The following is a 15832-nucleotide window of genomic DNA, read 5'->3' on the forward strand; positions in this document are numbered from 1 at the left end:
CTTAATATACACTTGTAGTAGAAGCAGGTCAATTGAAGGTCATAAATCATTAACAAACAAATCTGGGTAAAACTTCATTGTAACCCCATTATTTAGCATTTACAAGCAGTATATAAATAATAATTAATATATTGTATTTGCAAGCAGACAGGACATTTTTAAATGTCTAATCATGTATTTGTTCATTGTAACTTCTATAAAGCGTCCGTAACTGGTATATAAATGGTTAAAGAATGTTATCAGTATATAGCTACCGTCATATTTAATGATATTTTACTCACATGAGTAAATCTTTGTTATAAAGCATTGATTAACTGTTTAAACACACAAACAGATCATCTCACAGGCGGATTTTAAAACGGTTTTTAAATATTTTCAGAACTCATGAAGACGTTGCGTTTTGAAATAGTTTGTAGGGCTGCAACCAGAAATTATTTTCAATATGGATTTTCCTAAATGATTTTTTTTTTTTTCCAGTAATCATTTAATTGTTTGGAATGAAGAAGAATGTCAGGAAATAGTGAAAATCACAGTTTCCCGTAATCCAGACTGATGTGTTCAACTTACTTTTTTGTTCAACCAACTATCAGAAGCCAAATATTCAGTTATCATAAAGAAAACCAGCAAATATTCATGTTAGAATATTCAGTGAGGTGACATTTTGGCATTTTTTGCTTAAAAAATGGCTAATCGGTTGTCAAAATAGTTTCAATAAAGATTAAATTTCTGTTGATTGACAAATCGATTATCTCACTGATCGTCGTATTGAGCTTAAAAAGTCATGCTGTAAAGTGCAGAGCTGAGGGGAACAGCATAGATGTGTGACAATTACATAAAAATAATCAGTAACATTGTTAGTATAAAAATATTGGTCACAGGCACTTTATACCATCAATATATAAACTGTATCTACAGCTTTATACTACTTATAAATGCTAAATAGTGGGGTTTAAGTGTTACCTATATGGACATATACAAATCACACAATAGAGATGTCTTTACTATTAATAACAGAGGTCGTTTAGAGGATTTTGGCAACACTTTATAATAGGGAAACAAATAATATTCCTGTTGCTCACCATAAACAAATGATCAAGTCACTATATGTGATTAGTTTAAACTTAATAGTCAATTACAGTTACTTCATACATTAATTAGCAGTTTTTATAAGACAATATAAGGTTAAAGCATGATACAATACATCCGTCTAGTGTTGATAGCTTGTAAACGTGGCATAAAGATTGTCGGGTCACGGAGCATCATGTAGATGTTTGCATCTGACAACCGGTTTGATAAAAGAAAAACGCAGCTTCACTTCTTATAAATGCTAAATATTAGCATAGAGCATGTACTTAACATTAATGACCAGGGTCTCTTGGAGGATTTTTAACCCCTTTAAATGACTGAAGTGTCCAGGAAAGAAAAAAAAAAACGCCACAAACTTTCCACAGAGCCTATCATCAATCAGAACAGTATGTTTTATTTATTGTTTCCAGCTGCACTGTATGCTATATGTTCACCTTGTACAAGAAACAAATACAAACACTCACACTAAAAACCAAACAGCCTTCTCTTGCTAACGTCACAGGGCTAAAGGGATGGACGATGCCTCAGAGAGCCGCAGCTGGCTTTCATTTAGAGCAGAAAAACAAAGAAGAAACTAAAAGGAGGAGAGGGCGGGTCCGTCACATAAGACTATGATTATAAGAACATTTAACAAGGCAATACAAATCTAACAGGACTGAAAACCTTGAACATCAAAAAACGAACATTTGATATATAAAAAAAAAAAAAAAAAAAAAAAAAAAAAAAAAAAAAAAAATTACCACAATGGAGAAATAGGTGGAGACGTGAAAAGCAATAATCCAGACTTGTTGTTTTTTTTTTCTCTTTTCTGTTCAGATTTGGACAAATATGATGGTTAATCAATTTTTTTTTTTTTTTTTTCCTGAGTCAGTGACAGATTTCCTGTTTTTGTTTTTCCAAACACTCTCCGTCCTCGCTAGCTGGTGCTGCAATGTACTGTAGGTCCTTTGGATGCAAACAGATAATATTTGGGACACTGTTCATAACAATAACCAAATATTTCAGGTACCTCAGTTCAGTAGAGTTGGAAAAACAGCAATATTTAATTGAGGTGACAAACACTCAACTTACAATATCTAACTATGAATGGCAGTCTTTTTTTCCATTTTTCTTTTCTTTTTTTTTCTCTTTTTTTTGGTTTAAAAGGGTCTTTTTTTTTTTTTTTTTTTTTTTTACCTCATAAGCCGAAATATTCTTCCAGGAGCTGGCATTTACCGCCTGACATCTTTCCTCTACATTCAGGGGCCACCGGCCTCGACGATTGAGAGCTGAGCAAAGATGGAGTCCAGATTTCCGAACAAGACGGCGGATGTTGCTGTTGTCATCAGCTGACTTTTTCCCGTCTGCTAAACATACGTGTTAACTGTAAATCCATTCACTTTCACACACTGAAGAACAGAAAAAAAAACAGATATCATTCACTTGCAACAGAAACACAGAATATAAGATAAACAGAAGAAGTAAAAAAAGAAAAAACAAAACAAAACAAAACAAAAAAAAAACACGAGACATGTTTGTGCTGAAATGGGTGAAGTTGAGGAGGGAAAAGGAGGCTTGATTGGTCATTAATGACGTCATTGTCCTCTCAAGCGCTTCCTTTAAATCAGGGAGGGTGGATCATATTTCCATCCTGCACGTGGTAATGTCAACGTGTCCCAGAAGCCAGGAGGAATCTCCCTAAAATATACTCAAAAATAAAACATAAAAGTATCACTTAAATCAACAAGAAACAAAAACAGATATGGAGGGAGGATCAGATGTTCTGCGCCTAAGTTTGACAGTCAGTCCCATCTCTGCGTGGCAGCTCGTGTGTGTTTAACATCCACTGTCCTCGCTCGGGCTTTAGTGGTTTCACACAAAAAGAAAAGAGTGTGAAACGTTACCCGGCAGGTAGTCTGCTGGTAGGTTCAGACGGCTGAAGTCAAGCGTAGAGTCGGATGGTTGAGTTGCTGGGTTTTTATAGTTTTAACGTCGGTTTTTAGCCCCCTGCTCGGCTACAGCAGCAGTCCTATGGCTCGGTCATGTGCTCTCTCATGGGGTCGCCATGTTTGGAGGGTTGGTTGGGGGAGGTGGCCTGTGACGGATGGGTACCAGGGGGCAGGGTGTGGGCGATGGGCACTCCCCCGGGCACCAACCCCTCCATAGGCCCGGGAATCCCGCCGGGGGCAACGCCCACCACACCAGGAGGGAACCTGCAGATCGGACAAGAGGTGATCAGCATGCGTGATGAAGAGCAAAAGATTAAACTATTATTTACCTGAAAGTAACAACTACTGGAAAAACTCTGCTGCTGCCCAGTAGTACCATCACTCACCAACAACACATCTTTTTCTACTACAAAGCTGAAACGAGTATGTGTTGCTCCTGATTATAATCTCTAAGCTAAGATTTTATTTAGAAAAACAGAATCAGCACATTAAATCTGAAAAGTTGTTGTTAAGTTCAAATGAATTACATCCAGTAGATATAATTAAGTACTTTTGAGAATAAACATTTAAGAAATACTGAGCAGAATCACCTCTGCAAAACAAAACGAAAGGATAATAAACACGACAAGGAGAACTGCAGCATGGGGGCAATACATGAGATACTAAGGGGTTCTAGTCTGGTGTAGGAGAGGATTTTAAAGGGTTAGTTCACCCAAACACATATTTCCTCACTTTTAGTCCTATTTGTTCAGGTTTTAAGATGTATATCTCACCAATTTCTGCTGCCAATACAATGGAAGTGAATGGAAATGCATTTTAAAAATTTAACAGAAACACGTCTTTACAGAAATGTTCTAGACTCAGGTACTGTTAGGGGGACGTAAGTGATGTTTCTTTAAGAATGTGGGTGAACTAGGACCCCTTTAATATTGGGGAGCTGAAAGGGTAAAAGTGTGGAAGGAAACTCGTAACGCAAATAAAACATCTTCTTTAGAAAGGTTAAGACTCCTCTTGACAAACCACGATGTGAGACACCACCAAATACATATCTGACTCTCTTTCTTTCCCGCAGTGACATATTTCATGTCCTCTCCCTGACTTTCACTGACGAAGCTCCACATCTTAAACCTTTAAGCTTTCTGTCTTCACCTGTCTCTCTAGGAGTACAGTCGGTGCAAAAATACAACTGTTGCACTATTTAGATCTTTGCACCATTTGTTGCTTGTAAATCTGATGAAAGAAGAACAGCGTTATATAAATACTCTACTCTTGAATTCCAGTGTGTCACATGTGACTGTAAATGTACAAACATTTCAGTTTCTGTCTCAGGGTGGAGGTGCTTGAGGGGTTGTTGTGGGAATCGATGGGATGCTGGGTTGGTACAGTACAGATGAGTTAGAGTGTGAAGCAGAGAGAGGCTATACAGTGGATTTCAATGGGTTTCGTTTTTTTATTAATGGTGTTATTCATTTGCTCTGACCTGTGGGCCAGCAGTAGTAGTATTCATTCATTTACCTGGTTGAGAATTAGGTATATAATTTGTCCTGCATTCCCCCCGTTGCTATGGCCTGTACCATCGTTTGGTTCACTCGGCTGTGTGAGAGAAGCAGTTCAGTCTGGTTGAGACAATATAGAGACTGAGAGATGAAGAGCCTAAGCTAAAGGGATACATTCATCTGGGCTACGTATAAGTACACCACTAAAACTAGAACCCAGCCAAATATTTAGGGAAAAAATAGTCAGAATATCAGATAAACATACACATGAACATGTAGACAAACTACCCTTTCCCCCGTGTGTTAAGCCTCATCTACTGCAGGTGTTGAGATGGCACAGGCGATCTCTGTGTGATGTCAGTAGCCTGCTGGTTTTTCCCATAAATCCACCTCCCTACCTGTAGGCGGCACCATTGATCTCAGGGTGAACTTGAGGCTGCTGCTGCTCCATCATTCCCCAGGGCGCCGTGGTGACGAAGAACTCTTTGTTGACACAGTTTCGGAGGCTGTCGGGAATACGACCTGCGTAGGGGGAAAGATTGAACACCGGTGAGCCGAGTAACCGAACCGTGCGAGCGCGTGGGGTTCGCATGCACTCACGGATGTGTGCGTACCGGTGATGGCTCTGCGTATTTCTGTGGCGGCGGCCTCTCGCATTTCCAGCGACGCCTGCTCGCTGTACCAGGCGGTGTGGGGTGTGCAGATCAAGTTGGGGGCGTCTTTCAGAGGACCTTGGGAAAAACTGCAAGCAGAAAAAAGAAAGAAGGAAAAGAGATGAAGAGATGAATGAGGAAGGAAACGCCATCTGTCTTCTTCAGTTATCTGATGGCGTGAAGGTGAGATCATAGCCAACCTGAAAGGCTCAGACTCGTGCACGTCCAAAGCGGCTCCACGTATCCTTCCTTCTTTCAGGGCCTGAGCCAAAGCTTTCTCATCCACAAGTCCTCCCCGTGCTGAGTTGACCAGGAAAGCACCTTGACGCATCTACAAACACACACACATCAGTTTTTAAAAAAAGAAGTGTTCAACATATCAGTATGTGTGGCTTTTATACAGATTATACACCAAAGAGGTGCTGTCACCGGCTCCAAGCTGCGTAGGAAGAATTTTTTTTTTTTTTAACCCATATCCATCTAAACAAATGCTTTACAGATAAAGACAGACAGGATAACAAAAGACTTTGCAAAGGAAGATGACATTTAATTGACACTAATCCCTTCATGTTCACAGCAGCTTTTATTCAGGATATAAGAGAAACTAGCATATAAGCGATGATGCAGATGAACATGTCAGGATTTTCTTTGAGAAGCTAACAAAGCATATAGTGGAAACATATTCACTTGTAGAGCACTTGTACATGGTTCAAATCATTATGAGACCACTGAATTTACTGTAGCACAACCTGCAGTTCAATAAATGCCCTCCAGGTGGCAGCAGGGATCAGCAAAAGACTGAGTGCAAGGATGTACAAGTGTTTGAAAAACCTTAACAGTGCTTGTTCTTGTATTAATCATGCTAGGGGACAAAAATCTGTTCACACAACCACATTAGAAAGCTAAAAAAAACCCTTTCAATTTTAAAGTGAAGATTTGGGGGTTAAGGGAAGTCTCCAGGGAATGTAAGTCATGCAAATTGCTCTTAAATGACAAAGACTTCCTCTCAAGTTGGACACTCACTTTCTTAGTAAGCAGTCCCATGAACTCGACATGGTGCTGTTTAGTCTCGGGAGCATGATGTGACTAGCTTAGCTACTGATTCACCCGGGCTGGTTAACTCACATGCCTGGCCTGGCAGCCCACTCAGCTGGCAAATGTGACTTGGCCGGTCAGTAGCATTCCTTGGCTCGTCATAGCTGCTTTGTAGGCAACTCACAATAGTAGCGGTGTGCTGCTCAGAATGAGCAAGTGCACAAATATATCATGAGTGTTGAAAATAGTATGTTGGATTATAGCCTAGTAGACCTTACATTTGAAGAGAAATACATATTTTTATAGCACCTAAGTGCTATGAAAAGAAGTTTACTGGTTTATATAAAACATTACTGTGCTCTGTTTGGTTCAAATGTATTTATTTTTCTATTTTTACTGAAAGAAAAAGTACACAATTAACGTTTTTTCCAACCTCAAAATCACTATGTTAGGCTTGTTTTCTGTGAAGAACATGCACAAGAACACAGTTTGCACACACTGTAATACAAAAAGACCACCATTCACCCCCCTCCTGCCCCCGTTATTCTGGAGCCATAAGGATTATTTCTTTGGGTGTGCATGTTCCGAGCACCTTTACACTTATTAAAAGGTTGTTTAAACAGCCTGTAATTGCGAGTTGCCTACAAAGGAGCGCTGGCAGCTGAGGAATGCCACTGGCCGGCCAAGTCAGCTGCCAGTCTGCCGGGTGAAAGCTGTGCTACCAACCTTGGGGAATCTTAGTGAGGAGAATGTGCAACCTGCTTTGGAGGGTAATGAGAAAAAAGCTCCTGCCAACTCTGGTTTATGAGTTCTTTATGAGTTGTAGGTTTTGTGTCAGCCTCTCAAACCATAAATTGTGTTTAATAGTGACAGTAAAATCTGGCTTATATAAAAGGGATATATTCTACCTGTTTGATGGTGAAGTCGTTGATGAGGTGGTGGTTGTGTTCGTTCAGGTTGCAGTGCAGGGAGACGCAGTCGCTCTGGTAGAGCAGGTCCTGGAGCGTATAGACTCGCTGGACGCCCAACGAGCGCTCCAAGCCGTCCTGGAGGTAGGGGTCGTAGAAGATCGTGTTGAAGCCGAACGCCTTGGCCCGCATCGCCACCGCCTGGCCTGAGCGACCTGATGGAGGGACAGCGTGGAATAAGAGGCAGCTCAGATTCTAGTAGCTAAGCTTCAATACTCTTCAGCAAAGGCAGCATCCCTTAACAGTGCTTGAGCACCAAATGCATGTGCACGAGTACTAGAGCTTAAAGGATTAATTAATCCTATTAGTAGTGTGACAGAAAATAAATCACTTTTTTGTATTGGCAAGATTCTTATTATTGATTATTTAATGAGTAAAACTACCCAAATTTGCTGGTTCTAGACATTCATGATTCCCAGAGGATGAATCCTAGTGACTTTGTAGATCCTGATTTTTCTTCTAGTGCCACCAGTTTTCACTTATCCAGTGAAATATCTCAACATCTACATGATGGACTGGCTCTAAATTCGCTCTAATGATTTTGGTGATCCTCTAACTTTTCCTCTAGCGCCACCATGAGGTTGACATTTATGGTTCAGAGTGAAATGTCTCAACAACTATTGGATGGATGGCCATGAAATCTGGTCCACACATTGAGTCTGACTCCATAGCATTTGTCTGAATCTCTGCTGAGCGACAGAACAGCCAATCATGATTGTTCATCCTGCCCCAAGAGGTTGACTGACAAGTCAGCGTCATCCCGAAATAAATTAAAGAGGGCTTCGCAGGAGAAAAAAGCACAGTGCAATAAATTAAAATCAAGCCTGAAAATAGACCTCACAGTCAATTAAAACATATATAATAGTTTTGAAATGGAGTTTTTAAATAAACAGATATTTATTTATTTCAGTGGTATTTGATTTATTTGAATATATATTTCATCGCTTACTCATCAATTTAATTTAGGGAGAGATATTTAGATTTTTTAATTTGATACTTGTTTATGTATTTATTAATTTATCAATTAATTCATTCATTAATTTAAATTGTCTATTTTATTAATATAGCTATGACCCATCTAGTCTTTGATATTATTTTTGTAGAAACAAAACAATAAAGAGGTCAAGTTTGGACATTAATTCAAAACTTCTGCCTCAAGCACAAACACTCCCACATATGTTGGCGTATGCTCTCATGAACTCAGTGCAGATGTTGAAGTTTCAAATGACTGAAAACGTGGCATGACTTCCATTGATAAACGCCCTCCCAAACAAGGAACTCACCAAATCCGATGAGACCGAGCGTCTCTCCTCGGATCCTGGCCGCCCCTGACGCCACTTCCCGGATCTGCTCCACGCTCTGGACCCGCGTGCCCTCCCGGAGAGCCTGGTAGAGCCAGGTGTTTCGCCGGTACAGGTTGAGAATATGACAAAGTGTTGAGTCCGCCGTTTCCTCTACAGCCGCTGAGGGGATATTACACACCGCGATGCCTGGGAAAGGTAAGACGGGAGAGAAAAATGGAGAACCGAAACTCAAAAAATGACTATGAGATATTTTCCTGTCAAAAAACTTTAAATGACTAGAAACATAACTGCATCCCAGACTTAATAGTTGGTTATGATTACTGCAGCTGTTTTGACAATAAATTCATCCGTAGTTTTTTAATCTCACAAAATAATTGACTTTCTACAAAAACATAAATACGCTGTAGCTAAAACATAACTGTGAAGCATAAGAGGATAATTATAGCGGCTACTTTTGCCCATTATGAGAATAACATAACACACATAAAAAATCCATGTCTGAGTACTGAAATGTATTACAACAAATGACAATAATTAGGATATCACACTGAATCCTGCTCTCATACCAAACATATGCCAAAGGGTCCAAATGGGAATCTGAGAGAGAGTTTCATATCAGTTGGAGCATCTGCTCTGCATACACAATCAGTCACATGACATATTTTGTTTACTCTACAGTATGTGATAATTCCTGTTACATGTGTTATTTATGTTCAGTCAATATAGCGAGCAGAGTTTGGTTTGGCCTCCATCCAAGTCTGCACTATACTTATCCATAATGCATTATTTCTGGTTTTGTTGATTTATTTTTCGTTTTTTTCTCATGTGATAGTGAATAAATGAGCCATATGGGCAAGATACAACCCTCCATGTTCATTATTCTCAGCATATGTCTGCTATTTCTGCCTCTGAAAGCTTTATATATACATATATATAATCTTCCTCTATTGTCAGCATCTGTCCCCTTGGTCTTACCGAGCTCCCCGGCAGCCTTTATGTCGATGTTGTCGTAGCCGCTGCCGATGCGGATGATGATGCGCAGCGCCTTGAACTTCTCCAGGTCCTCTCTGGTCAGGGTGATGGTGTGGTACATCATGGCTCCTACCGCCTCATTCAGAACCTGAGGGACGTTAGAGAAGAGGAGGCATCATCATTGCTGTCATATTACATCAGAATTCCCTCAACAATCGTTATAAAGCCTGGAAGAAATCATTTGCATTCGTACTGTGATTACAATGTCATTATTGTTCTTAATCAATATCATCCCTGCATTTATATTCAGATTGATTTACCACAACATTCTGTATGAGCAACTTGTGGCCACGTACGACTGCTCTCACCACCTCCCTCTTTTTTTCTGGAGCTAAGTTAATGTACGCTATCCTTCATCTAAATGCAAATGGTTGTTTATGTGTGCTCTAAAATACGAGTGCTTGTCTGCGTGTTTATAACGAGCGTTTGCCAAAGCTGGTATTTGTCACAACCCATTCATTCAGACTGAATGCAAACAGGGTTAGAGTAGACGCAGGCAGGATCATAAAGTAGACTGACAGCTGCTAAGATACCCAGAAAGCATAGCAAGTAGCTGCTGCAAGCCACGACTGTTAAATAACAGGTTTAAATTCACAACCTCCTAACTGAATTAACCTAACCGAGCCGTCAGATTAGCATAGTCATGAATTTCCATACAATTTTTTTTTTTTTTTTTTTTTTTTTTTTTTTGGAGGTAGCTGTAGTGGGAGCTGGATGCTAAATTCAAGGTTAAAGCTCTTCTCGTGCATTAATCTCATTACTTGTAGACCAGCAGCAGGTTGGCTGGAGACGATGCAGAAAAAAAAATGACACAGAATCAAAAAAATAAGCTGAGTAGGTTAATATGAAGTGGAAAAACTGAGCAACTGGCTTTTGTATCAATGTCAATTAGTTAAAGCACATTTCTGCAGTTTGAGTTGGCATGCCACTGTGCATGTGCACCTTCGCACTGTTATTGCACAGAGCTGTAACTACAGCAAGAAAAGCATGAATCTTGCAGAGCGAAAGAACACTAAACACTGGAAATAGTCATTCTGCACTCGGGTAATGGCACCTTTACAAAGCGTTAAAGAAATACCTGAGCTTAGATATTTCTTTGCAGCTTTTCTTTTAAGGAGTTACATTAATTATTTTGCCGAGAAACAGCTGCAGAGCCTAATGTAAAAACTTATTGTTTCTGTTTGTGTATCGATTAAACATATGAGACACAGTGTGTTCATTAATGAGCTTTAGAGGTGCTGCTATGTGTGTTTCTAAGCTCTAGACAGACCCAGGCTAGCTGTTTCCCTCTACTTTCAGTCTTTATGCTAAGCTAAGCCAATTGCCTGCTGGCTCTAGCTTCACACTCAGTCCACAGATAAATCTTTTCATCCAACTCTTGGTGAAAAAGCAAATTTCCCAAAGATTATGCATAAATGCAATTCAATAAATTATTTAATCAACTTTAATAAAACACAACCACGATGTTTGTCACACTCCTGTTTCTTCCCGTTCCTCTGTGTGTTTTGCACCTCTCATTATATGATCACAGGCTACTCGGCTTCAGGGGACTTTTTTTTTTTTTTTTTTGAAGTTGGGAGCTCCAGTGTGCCGTGAATTTCTGTGTCTCTAGTGCAACGAAAATAAGACTTGAGTATATTGATCAATATCAGAGTTCTCAAAGGTTTTGGTGATAACAGTTATTTTAGCGAATATGTTACAGATGGAGAGACATGTGAGGAAATCAATGTGGACATGAAACCTCAGATACAGTAACTCCAGGACCATCAATTTATATATTTTATTACTTGTAAATGTCAGATTGTTCAAAGATTTACATCTTATTGTATGACAGAGTATTCGAAGTTTGCTGAACTTTCTTTTGTCCTGACTGATGTAGTATACAGTTCATTTGCATATTGTGTAAAATGAAAATATATACTTTTCTTTAACACAAATTGCATCTTTTATCCCAAGTACAATCTTTCCACAAAGCCTTCAGAATGACTGACAGAGTGCCCCTACCCTCGCTGATAGTGTGTGATACTTAAAATTAGGATCAATGGTGAACATGAACTCAATAAATAGTTCCATCAATTAAGACTGTATAGGTGGAATTGGATGCTTTTCACATTTACATTTTTAAAAAGCATTCATTAAAACAGAAACAGAAAACAATAACATGACGTCATTAGGAACAAACTGATTGACAAAGTCATGAAAATTGGACTCATAGAATAAAGCACCTGTGAGATATGACAAACATACCTCTGGGGTCTGCAGGGACCCCAGTCGCTAGGATTAAAGTTAATCATTTAAGTCATTTTTAATGTAAAAATGCTAAACATCCCTCAGTTCCAACGTGTCATTTGTGAGGGCTTCCTGTTTCTCTTAGTCTTATTATTTTATATTTTTGGACCGTTTTCTCAAACAAAACAGCAAATTTGATGACGTAACATTTCACCATTTTCCACTGTTTTCTGGCATTTAACAAACCAAACAATTAATTGACGAATAGAGAAAAACAATCGGCAGAGTGATCGCGAATAATCTCTAGCTGCAGCCCTAATAAAAAACAGTGATCACTGATACAGTGGTGTAAAAGACACCTGAAAGTCACACTGACACCACTTCAAAACATCTTCAGCATCTTTCCAAGGACACTACTGTATCAGTTAATAGACCGTGAGTGCTTGCTAATGCGTTTCTTTTCATGTGCACTCAACAGGGGCCACACTAAATTTGCTCAGGCCACCACTGGCTCACAGTTGCACTTTAAGAACACAAGTACTGCAGTTTACACTGATTCCTTAAGTGACAGGTTCCTTAATCGCTGCATCTGCTCACTTACAGGCAATGCACGCACAAAGACAACAGTTTGTTCTGTGTGTGTGTGTTTGTTTATGTACTTGTGTGTGTATGTGTGTGTGTGTGTGTAGAGTACTTTACTACTGAAACTTTTAGTGCGGTTGTCCGTGAGTGTGTGTATTGAGTGCCCCATCTGTACCCGCTGCTGTGCAGTTATAGCTGTGGGAACGCTGCCAACATCTATACTCCCAGATGGGTCCTATGTGTGTGTGTGTGTGTGTGTGTGTGTGTGGACAGATATCACATGGTGTTTGTGTGTATATAAACCAGGGGAGCAAGGAAAAGACTGGAGTAATGTAAAGAAAAAAAAAACAAAATTAAATATTTATTCTGTTTTTCCTCCATTGAACGACTAAACTCACATCATTAGGTTGACACATTTAGTATAAAGTGGCGTTTTCACTGACACTGATATAACATGAACAACTAACATGAACCCTTCCTGTTCTCTGAGTATAAAGACATTCAACCTTCCAGTTTGGATTGTAAAACTGCTGCCGACTCGCTCCAGTGTATAGACAGTAAAACAAGACAAATGTTTCACCCACTCTGGCTCAGAACAATTATATTGCATTTCTATTACCAGCCTCCTCCTCCTCCTCCTCCTCCTCCTCCTCCTCCTCCTCCTCCTCCTTCTTATTTAACAAAGCAGCACTTCAGCACCCAGTGGGATTAGAGTCGGTGATGAAACCATTATAGTTGAACTGGGAGAGTGGAGCAAGCCAGTGGGCTGAAATATTATTAAAACGTTACAGAGGAGTAGACACAGAAGGAGGAACGAGATGATTGTTCTGCTCCGAATTCAAGAATCACAAAGTTTAGATTATATCAGTGTCACGCAGTGAGGCTGCAGATGCTACCACTACTACTACTACTACTACTACTACTACTACTACTACTACTACTACTACTACTACTACCACTACTACTACTACTAATACTACCGCTGCTACTACTACTGCTACTACTACTACAACTAATACTACTGCTACTAGAGTTAGAACAAGCTGCACAGTGTGATGATGTTGCTACAAAGCAAAACATCATGTGGTCTGACCTGTTCTGACACTTTTTCCAAACATATATGTGACATTTACTTGTTCCAACTTTAAACTTCCTGTTTCCACATATAACAATGAAAAACGGACATATATTAAGAATACAGGTCTTTGTCTGACTTTCGAAAAACCAGCGTTTTTGATCAGTGTGAGCTAATATTGATGAGAATACGCGATTTTTCCACCATGGAAGCAGATACATGTTTTTCTTGTGAGAAGCTACAGAAACTGTTTTTACACCAGAAAGATTGAAAACAGGAGAAATATGAAGAAAATAGGTTTTTGTTTGACTTTTCTGAAACACTTCCCGAAACCCGTTTTTGATCACTGTGAGCTGTATTGATGAGAAAACGCTATTTTTCCAAAATGGAAATGGAAAGGTGTTTTTCTTGGGAGAAAGTCCCAGAACACAGTTTTTACAGCAGAGAGACTGAAAATGAGGGAAATATGTAAAAAAAAAAAAAAAAAAAAACCCAGGTTTTTTCTATCTTTCCTGAAATATGTTCAAAAATGACAGTTTTTCATCATTTTGAGCTGGATTTGATGAGAAAACTCTATTTTACCACCATAGAAAGCTTATATTTTCTGGTGATAAGCTTGCAGAAAACCGTTTTTACGGTAGAAAAACACCTGAAAACCAACATATGTTAAGAATACAGGTTTTTGTCTGACTGTTTTTGATCATTGTGAGCTGCTATTAACGATTATACGCAATTTTTCCACCATGGATAAGAAAACACTATTTAAAGACGTCAGAGGTTTAAAACGGTCATCATGTAACGGACCATATAACCTAGATACAGTATAAACTATGTAGAGGAAGAGTCATCTCTGAGAAAAACAGGAAAGTATTGCATATAAATGGGCATAAAACAGTATTTTACTAAATTGTTAATATTTTTTACTCTCTCTGTACTTTTACTGTATTTATACTTTAAAGTGCACTTGATAACATTTTAGTATCTATTTTATTTCACTCCAACATATGCATTTACTTAGTTTTAGGTCTTTTGAGAAATCACACAAAAGTGCTGCATGAATAACAATTAGGGCTGTGGGATATGACTAAAAGCTCTGGAAACAAGCTGGTAAGTGAACCTTGAGTTTAATATTTTGCAGATATGTGTTCTCATGGCCAAGAATTAATCTTCATGTTGAATAATATTCACAGTATTATAACCATATATGACTGTAGCAGCAATCTTAGGAAAGATGATATGATTCAATGTGAATGCTTGTTATTCCTCCAACACATCATTGTTTTGATTCTTCTTCTTTCTTTTTATTCCAGCTGAGTGGTTCAGCAAATTTGAAAGTTTTCCATAAAGACTCCACAAGCAGCGAATCAAAAACAACTGACAAAAGTAATTTACATTAACAAAAGTCAATAGGAACTAGTTTATAAATAAGGAGACTTCATGGATCAGCACAGTCCCTCGACTATGGGTTTAAAAGATCAGTGCTACAGGTTGGTCCCATCATAAGATCTAAAATAAAATGTGGGTACCAGTAAGAATTGTAGCTGCTGTGTTTTCTAAGAATTACAGATGAAAAAGGAGCATCTGAAGAGTTCTTTTTCTACCTTCTCATGTATCTCCTGCGTGGACTGGGCATCACAGAAAGCCACGGTAGCCAGATCTTTGAGGATGGGCATCTCCACGGTGCAGTCGCGCCCATCCAGCAGCGCCACCAGGGGGCGCGGGTGCATAGGCCCATTCATAATCTGGGGCCGAATACCTGCAGAGAGACGGAGGGAGGAGAGAGAGAGAGAGAGGTAGTTAATTATTTATGTCTGTCACACACAGTCAAGAGAGCTGCAGAAAAAAGCAGTAAAATGTAGGAAATACATCCAACAGACCCGGGGTTGTGTGTGAATGAGTGGCACACGCACGCACACACACCTGAGAGGGATCAATACTCTTAAACTGGACTGAGCCACTCTTCACTTTAAACCACTATCATCCTCCCTTACCTGGCAACACTGGTCGATATCACACACAAACACACACACACACACACACACACGCACGTACACAATGCTGGTGATACGACTACCCCCCTCTCTCGCTGTTATCCACACTGTTACCAGGCAACAGGTCCTTTCACCCCATGAGGTCATCACCTCCATTATCCTATCACCGCACAGAAACCGGCCGGTCTTCAATGTGTGTGCTCCCATGTGTGCGTGTGTGTGTGTGTGTGCGTGTGCATCTTCAGTACGCCCTTTACACACTTTAATAGGACCTGCCTCATTCCCACACTACGGTAAAATCAGCTGATCAATAATTACATTTAAACTTTTGATCATCTCTGCTTTTCTGAGTTTTGTGATACGGTTACTCTTCAGGGACAAAAGTGACAAAAACTGCTGGAAACTAAAAAATAAGCCGGTATTGATTAATGTATCGACTAAACGACTGATTCA

At 39.4% G+C, this 15832-nt stretch overlaps 1 protein-coding gene across 6 annotated transcripts in view; it reads right to left on the bottom strand.

Moving 5' to 3' along the window:
• Positions 1-1459: 1459 nt before the first annotated feature.
• Positions 1460-15832, bottom strand: part of LOC121911661 (C-terminal-binding protein 2-like) — a 74866-nt gene continuing 60493 nt past the window's right edge. For 5 of the 6 annotated variants that reach the window (XM_042433363.1, XM_042433361.1, XM_042433360.1 and 2 more), the window contains 8 exons: positions 14990-15144; positions 9446-9590; positions 8450-8656; positions 7107-7321; positions 5364-5494; positions 5125-5252; positions 4909-5032; positions 1460-3278 (listed from right to left, as the gene is read on the bottom strand). In XM_042433363.1, the coding sequence (XP_042289297.1) occupies positions 3095-3278; positions 4909-5032; positions 5125-5252; positions 5364-5494; positions 7107-7321; positions 8450-8656; positions 9446-9590; positions 14990-15144 (1289 nt within the window). In that variant the 3' untranslated portion in view covers positions 1460-3094. Of the gene's footprint in view, positions 3279-4529; positions 4608-4908; positions 5033-5124; positions 5253-5363; positions 5495-7106; positions 7322-8449; positions 8657-9445; positions 9591-14989; positions 15145-15832 lie in introns of all 6 variants that reach the window. The other variant, XM_042433359.1, reaches the window with a different exon arrangement.

This window comes from Thunnus maccoyii, chromosome 14, assembly GCF_910596095.1.
Source record: "Thunnus maccoyii chromosome 14, fThuMac1.1, whole genome shotgun sequence".
In the NCBI taxonomy this organism is placed as follows: domain Eukaryota; kingdom Metazoa; phylum Chordata; class Actinopteri; order Scombriformes; family Scombridae; genus Thunnus; species Thunnus maccoyii.